General features: G+C 32.5%; 1 protein-coding gene across 1 annotated transcript; it reads left to right on the top strand.

The window, feature by feature from the left end:
- The first annotated feature begins 4,697 nt into the window (after positions 1-4,697).
- On the top strand, positions 4,698-5,909 carry LOC115447931 (lipase 1-like). Its single transcript, XM_030175234.2, has one exon. The coding sequence runs from the start codon at positions 4,698-4,700 to the stop codon at positions 5,907-5,909; it is 1,212 nt and encodes a 403-aa protein (XP_030031094.1).
- Positions 5,910-9,058: the final 3,149 nt, after the last annotated feature.

Raw genomic sequence — 9,058 nt, 5'->3', positions numbered from 1 at the left:
CGAAGCCAAGTATGACCAATCATTTTTTGCGAGTTGTATTGAAGTCCCACGAATATTATAAACTCAAAATTGACCAACATTAGTACTTGCATAAACAATTGCCATTATTTTTCTTTAACACTTATTGTAGATAGCCAAAGAGTTCTAATATTATAACTGTTTAATATCAATAGCTATTGCACGCGGCTGGGTTTGGCAAGAGATTAAAATACTTACAATTATAATTTTACTTACATCCTTATACTATATTTACAGTTACTTAAAATTTTATGTTATTCATGTTAGGAATGATTCTTAATTCCGTTTCTTCGAATGGTCAAGTGTAAGTTAAATAGAAACATGGTTTGATATACTGTAACACCAGGAAGGAACAAAGAAAACTTTGGGATATCCTAGTACTGCGCGCAAAGCATATGCAATACTTTTTACGCTACAGTTTATAAGTGGTGTGGTTCAGACGAATCATGATATCGTCTCGTCATTTAGTTGTACGTACAAAGAATGATTTATTTGATCGTCATGGCAGTCACTATACTGGATGTTATGCACAATTTAGTTAAAATTTAACAAGGAATTTTGCCCCACTGACTTTTGTAAGTGAGCACATAATGCTGAGTCATTATGTCACGAATTTTATTTGTAGAAAGGTTCCGAGTATTCGAATTATTATTCGTAAAGTAACAAAACCTATATAATATTGATTCTCTTTTAGTGATTTGTATTGTTAAGTTTATTTCCGATATGATATGTAAATTTAGATATCTGCATTCATAAAATCATTTTACCTTTACCATATTACTCTCTTAACCTTGTCCTTCTCCAATTGTGGGATGATCTTAGCACAAACACTGTTAAAGATATGTTCCAAAAAGCCTAATTTCGTCTGGTTGATAAATAAAACAATATAGATATTTCTCCCTCTAAGCAGCAGTGTGTAGTGTGTGTGGAGAACCTACCCTTCTCATTAGAGGAGAAGACTGGTTTCGGCATTATGATAGTCTTCATTAAAAATTACAGGGAAGTTAGTTTCTACTCTTCTCTACTCTTAGTTTAATTAAACCATTTATATTGCAATAGTTCTACGTTTAGAGCCCTACGAACTTCATTCAACACTAGGCTTTGCTCGAGGCGTTGCCGCGTGAAAAAAAAATCCGGAATAAAAGTCTTGCTTTGTGTTATCCTGGAATAAAAGTAACCTATAGCGCTCAAGAGTAATGTGGCTTCCTATGTGAAAAAACATTTAAAATCGATTCAGTAGTTTTTGAGATAAGCGCTTTCAAACAAACAAACTGCTCGGATCTCATATATATTTTTTAATAATTATTTATTACAGTATAGATAGGAATATTTGAGTAAATTCCTGTCTAATTTGCATTCCAACATTTAAACCCTGTCTAGACGTTGCTTAACAATATGCTTCGAAAACAAGGATAAGAAAAAAATATTAAACCAAGCAATTCAAATATAATTGCTATTTGATTGCTGTTGGTAATGCACGAAAGGTTACGCAAAATCTAATATGTTTAAGAGTTATTTTTATCTAGTTACCCAATTAGCACCACCAATAGAGTGGCCGGTTCAGATAGAGGTACAGAAAATCCACTTGAATCTTGATTTCACACTAGTGAATTTTTCGAAGGAATAACACATCTTCCCGTTCTTATTTAAATAATTACAAACTCTAATACCTTATTTACTTACTTACCATCATTATGAGCTCTGTCCTTTGCTAGTATTCTGAGATCAAATCACATTACATAGGACATTGTAGCCAGTGTAACTACTGGACATAATAAGACTTAACAACCTCATGTCTCAGGATGGCGAGCGCTGTGGAATACCAAACTATATTTTGTAATTCAAGGTGTTAGATAATGTTTCTTCTGTTTATGGGCGGTCTTATCGCTTACCACCAGGCGAACGACAAGCTCGTCTCAGCATTCAAAGCGATAAAAAAAATACTTTTTTACTGAATGTCATAATACTTTTTTTTATGAATTTAATTTTAAGAACCGACATGTCGAAAACATGTACCCTGCTTACCAAAATACTCTGAAATAAAATCTTAATGTCATTTGGACTTAACTGGAATACCACATGGCGTTCAAAGCGCGTGCAGATGCTCCAAAAAATACTCTAGTGTAAAAAGAGTATTGCATAATTAAGAAACATCAATGAATACTTCTTTTATTTCCTTCAAATGTTTAATGAATTAAAATAAAGATATTTATAGACAGATTTCCTGAAATAAGATTAATCTGCTAGGAAACAAGCAATATAAATAATAATTATTTTTTTAAATATAGCGTTAAACATAGGCAAGTATTATATCATTGTCGCAAGTCGTGGGTTCCCTAAATTAAAATATTATATATTGAAATATGCATAAAATCTCTTAACTACTAACAAAATCGTACATAAAATAAAATTTGCATCACAGACTACATTAAACATGTCCGACTTAACATATTCTATCAACAAGATATATAAAAATATGTATATTTAAATGCTGGGTCAAAGTGCAAAAGAATTTATGAAATTAATCAGAGGTATGTTATTACCGTTGAAGACACATTAAAGGTCAACTCACAAATAGATGATGCAGCGTCGTGATAAACCTGCTAAGATAAAACTACCTATCTATTGATTTCTTACGTCTACTAAATGTTAGACATGGAAATAAGATTCGATTTCGATTTTTATCGAGATATTTTATATTTTGATATTTTTGCTAGAAAAACAATGGGAGAAAATTAAAATATAAAAAATATTTTAATATCAGGAATCTAAATTTATCTCGATTAGCTACCTATAAAGCTTAGGTTTTTCTTTGTTTAAAGGCAGTCGTCTCTGGAATTGATTTGATCATTTTGTTAGCTCAGGTTTATGTTAGTCTGAAGGCAGTCATTTCTGGAATTTATATATTCTTTCACTAATACACCTAATCTTCCTAATTTTTCCAGTGGTTTAGAAATATATTTTTTTCTTCGCAAGTTAGAATTTCATCAAAAATCGGGTTTATATACTAATCTATAGATACAGTTTAGAAAAAGTGATTGCTTAATTTATAAAAAAGTATTTTCCGTATTAATTTTATTTATATACCTTCATGTAATGTAGAGCAAAAGTTATAGGTCAGGTACCTTATCTTATATGTTAATACTCTAAAATATAAATCATATAACCGCGTCATTAACACAGTAGCTGGATTATCTTTGTTTTTCCGGGACCAGTTTTCCGGTTCACCTTACATATAAATTATATAATTGAATGACGTGTTGGATACAGTCGAATACAAGAGTTTAAGATGATTTTATATTTAATTCATCATGATTTTACTTTTTTATGTTAAAATTGCCAAAACATTGGAAAAAATTAGTATGAAAATATAAGTAAATCTCATAGATATCAAGAAATATACTCTTTAGGAATGTATTTTTTATATTTTAATCATAATTTTAAAGACCGAACTTGGTCTTTAAAAGAATCAAAGCAATTCTATCGTATAATAACAGTAACACACAATTACTCCGCAATTCAAACTATTAATATTTTAAAAAGATTGATTGCATATAGAAAATCATTATATAACAATAAAAAAAATCACCTTGAACTAACCTTGTGTATAGGCAAATCATTCTGAAACACCATCTTCAAACAATTACAATTTTTTGTTTAGCATCATTCAGCACAAGAAGGTACAATCTGCGACTGAAGTGGTCCTGAATTTATAATTTATTCACACACTTACCAGTATGATGTAAGCATATATATACTCTCTTTGTGGTAGAGCAGTATATCGTGTACTAATAATACACGACATAGGTATTGTAAATACAGATGTAAAGGTAAATTTTAAAAGGTTAGACGATCGTTATACTACAAACCCTCGGTAACTACACTACTACAAACTGTCCTACTCGCAATCCAAGACTTAGATATTCGATTTTTCTATTAATATATGACGGCAAGTATCAATGAAATTTCGATATTATATAAATTATCTTCGTACATGTCTTTATATTTTTATAAGTGTTTTAACATAAAACTACTACAAATGTAAAGAATGTTGTTAAATGAGAACTTTTAGTTACATGCTAGTATTGGGATATTTTATTATTCTGCGTAAAACATTGTATTATTGCTTGGTGCATTCTGACATATAGTGCTCTACCTTGACGCTCCACTGTCGCTGAAAATGTACCTTCAATATGCCATTTTCGAATTCATACGACAATTGTAATTTTTGAACTGGTTTTCAAAAAAGTACTTTCGAGTAAAAAGTATATAAATACATGTGTATCAGTTATTTTTTTTAATAAAAGCAAGATAGTTCCATAACTTACAGTGATTATATAGGTACAGTGGGACCTAATACTAATATTGTAATAATCAGTTCAGGTGTCGACAATATTCTTTACTGTAATGCTTTTGGGTGCATAGGGACATAAGCAACGTTTTCGAATTTTATATAAAAAAATAATACAGAAAGTGTTAAACATTGTATATTATATTATAAACCCTTTACACCTTTGTACTTGATTATGATATCATGGAGACCTTAAGTTGAGGTCAATCTTATGTTATAAAATCACTTCTTGTTTACAATAAAAACATAATGTAACGAAGCTTTTGTGAAAATGAGATGGAGCGCGTGTGTAGAAGTTATCCTAATAACTGTACTTTGTATAAATAATATGGTTGCTTTAAATACTAATCGTACAGAGAAATTAATGAAACCCTATTCCATACAAGAAAAGCGATATTTAAAAGCCGAAGCGGGATTCGACGAAGACACTTATTTAAACTTCGATGAATTGGCGAACAAGTATGACTATTCGTCCGAAGAGCATTCTGTGGTTACTGAAGATGGATACATACTTAAAATATTCAGAATAATACCCAAATGCGAAACCAATGGCAGATACCCAGTGTTGTTGATGCACGGAATCCTAGACAGTTCGGACGCGTGGATACTGGCCGGTACCGAGCTGGGTATAGGGTTCATTTTGGCGCGCAACTGCTACGATGTATGGGCGGCGAATCACAGAGGCAACAGCTATTCAAGGCGTCACGTACGTCTTGATCCCAATTTCGATCCTGAATTCTGGGACTACACGTTCGACGAACACGGAAACTATGACCTACCAGCGATCATTGACCACATTCTGCAAAACACCACACAGCCAAAACTGAACTACGTAGCCCACTCGCAAGGTACAACCGATTTTTTCGTTCTAAATTCCCTGAGGCCGGAGTATAACGATAAAATTTCCTTGGCAATACAATTAGCTCCTGTTGCGTGGATGAAACACATAAAAAGCCCTATTTCAGTCGTAGTTGCTGAACGGACAACCCTATTGAAAAGACTGTTGGACGCGATAGGGCTTCGGGAGTTATTCGCTAAGAACCATCTCATACATTTTGTAACAGAAATTTTGTGTCAAGTTGCTCCTGAGCCTATTTGTGGACAAGTACTATCTCTCACAGTGGGTTATAAACAAGGAAGTGTCAATGCAAGAACATTGTCGGTCGCTTTCGGGCATTTGTTGAACGGTATATCGAGCAAAGATGCAGCTCATTTCGGTCAATTAGTGACGTCAGGCCATTTCCAGAGATACGATGAAGGAAAAGAAGGGAATATCAGAAGATACGGTAGATCTAAACCGCCAAAGTACAACGTTACATTAGTAACTGCTCCAGTGGTACTATTCACTGCGAAGAACGATTGGGTATCATCGCAAAAGGATGTCGGTATACTGATGTCAAAATTACCGAATGTAGTAGAAAATTACGTCATACCATTGTCGTATTGGAGTCATCATAACTACCTGTGGGACCCTCAGGCCGCTGTGTACGTGTTCCCTAAAATACTGGACTACTTGAACAAATTCAATCCAATAACTTAATGACGTTGTATATCATCTAATAAAAGTAAGTCATCAATTAAACATGCTCATATTTATTGAACAGTTATTTGTTTTGCTTCTGAGTAACATTGTAGTAACTGAAATTGTATTAGTGAAATGGTTAAATCTACATAGAGTCGGATTCGATAACATTTTGACAATTTAACTGAATATTTAAACTGTATAATGATTTCTTATGTTTACGCGAATGTTAGACATTGAAATAAAATATTTTTTACGGACAATGTTAAGACACTGTAAGCTCATTCTGCGTAAAGGGGGCTGTCAGAAGAAAATTAAAAATTTTGTATAATTGTAAAATGTAAGTACATTTTGATTTTCGAGGGTGTGTGAAGTCTACCAATCCGCACTAGGCCAGCGTGGTGGACTAAGGCCTCATCACTGTTGGGCACGGGCTTCCGCTACTGCTGAGAGGGATTCCTCTCAGTAGTAGAGGAGGCCCGTGCCCAACAGTGGGACAGTATATAATACAGGGCTGATATTATATTATATTGGAACTTTGACTTCTTGGATGACCAACACCTCAGTCCGCCCCGTGATCACGAAGCTGCAAAATATTCGAAACTATTATTTAGCTTTATTTCAATATTTAAATTGTATACCGAAATACATATCGTTCAAATAATATTAGTTTCATCTCTACGTCTGCACCTAAACAATAGGTGTAACTTCTAAAATTTTGCCATAGTAACGTGTATTCCATCAGTATTACTAATTTACCCAACTGCGTAGATATTTATGATAATTTATCCTTTTAATCAAGTGATATTTGAACCAGAAATATCATTTAAATATAAAACTATGCATAGTATTTGATACTAGCATTTGATCCCGACTCCGCCCGGAAGAAAAAGTTTTCTCTAGATAACAATTCGCCTTTAGCGCCCAGGAGTAATATAGCTTCTAAAAAAAATCAAAATCGATTTAGTAGTTCCTAAAATTAGCGCGTTTAAACAAACAAACAAAATCTTTAGCTTTATATATTCCTAAAGAATATCCGTAGTTCAGCTGCTAAGTTGGCTTTAAAATTCCACAGGTCCTTACACCGAGACAAAAATATTCGAACTATCCGAATTTGTTTTATACTGAATTAATTATATATAAGCGACGTCGGGAAATGTTATCAGTGTTGTAAGGAAGTATTATTTAACGCTTCGTGTTACCAGCCTTGATTCCTTTTTAAAACACTCGAAACCTTCGCAAACTGGTTATTCGAGAGATCAAAGGGCTGTGTCACGAATGATGTCAGATTCTGGAGTTAGTTTTCCTCAAGCATGTTGCCTAATTTATGCGGTGAACCGTTATTAGGTTAATAAAAAAAAATAATACGGGTAATACAGAGTAATTGATTAAGGGCTTTAAAGATGTTCAATAATCAAATATATTATCGGAAGAATTGTATGATATAATATTTTCTGTAATAAATATGTCAAAATATTTGTACGATATAAGTAACTTAAACGTATTATATAGAGGATTGGAAAATCAGCCCTTAAAATACATATAGATGAATTGTAAAAAAACGAAATTAAATATTAAATATGCTATAATGTTAAAGTTTGTATTTTATAATTTACTTTAACTCTATTATATAACACTATTTACTTACTATTTAAGAAATCAGTAATATGCATTTGGTTACTAATCTAAATAATTTATTATTTATAATATTTATTATTTTTTATATTTTGTATAATTTATAAATGTTTTAAAGTATTTTATGTGTGTATAACAACATTAACAACTATATCCAATATTGTAACCATCAGATGATAAGTTCAAGGCGATGTTAACATAATGTGGACCTACGACTTCCAATGCCTTACTCATCGTTGATCGCGAAAATAATGCCGGTCTTCTTGATACAAATACCAATGCCATTTTTAAGTCACATATGAAATATATGCACGACCGTAACCACGAAATAATTGTCTCTAATGACAGTTTTATTAAACAACTTGCTGATTTTGCATGCATTCGTTTAATCTAGTGTTTCTAGATTTGACCGCGAGGTCTAAGGAAACTGGGCCAAGGCGGCTGCACCACGCGGCCGGTATTTACTCATCTTATTTATTTATTTAATTTACTTATAATTAATTGCGCACTGTAGTAAAGGAACGTTAAAATTAGTGCCAGGTTTATCTTACAAAAACTAACTTATGCAGGTGAGAGTAGGAGAAAGAAATGTACATTATAGTGATAAAAGAACTTAAAAATAAATTATTGCTAGCTTTATCTTACAAAAACCAACTTTGCAGGTAAGACTAGGAGAAAGAAATTGCAGTGAACGGTGTTTATTTAAGTGAGCTTTGTGCTCCATGGTGTTGCCCTTCCGCGATGCCTCAGTGACTACTTTAATTTAAGGGTATAAACCTTTAAAATTCTATTACTGCGTTCTTTGGTTACACAAGGATCTTGTCATATTTTTAGAGTCTAAGGTTTATAAACGTGTTGTTTTGTTTATTAATGTTAAGTCTTTTACAAAATAATTTAACATAAATTAAACAATCATACGTTATTTGTATATATGTTTTACAGTTAACACGACACATTTATTATGATTTTGTTTCATTTTTAAAAAGATTTTCGACTCAGCAACATATCTTTAATAATATAAAACCTTTTTTCCTTGTAGCGTTTTCAAAACTTGTTTGGGAGATGGAACTGACGCCACCACGGCTGCGCTCGTAAGCGATCATTACCAACTCAGGTAATTTTATATTGACACGCCCTATTCCTGGCGAGTTAAAAGATTCATCCAAAACAATGCAATAACCAACACAGGTCGGTGGCAGGAACACTTTGGATGCAGGCCGCTTTCGTCCCTCTGGAATTTTTTGGGGAGGCCTATGTTAGAGTCGACATTGCTAGAGTCAAAGTCCATATAGAATAGCTATTGACGTGTCATCGTTACGTTTAAATACATGATTAATTTCTTAAGTACATATTTTATCATTCTATTCCTTATAAGTTAGTTAGTTGATAGCTGGAACTTTTATTAAAAAAATATGCTAGAACAATATTAGAAGATTTTAATAAAAAATACTAACAGATAATTTAATATTTACCTATCCCCGCTTATCCAGTCAAATCAGCTTCTGTGCATTCGAAATTTTAAAAAAAATCCA

The sequence above is a fragment of the Manduca sexta genome, chromosome 28 (genome assembly GCF_014839805.1).
Source record: "Manduca sexta isolate Smith_Timp_Sample1 chromosome 28, JHU_Msex_v1.0, whole genome shotgun sequence".
Classification (NCBI taxonomy): Eukaryota; Metazoa; Arthropoda; class Insecta; order Lepidoptera; family Sphingidae; genus Manduca; species Manduca sexta.
Note: the sequence above shows the minus strand (reverse complement) of the source record. Positions and strands in the feature narration are given on the sequence as shown.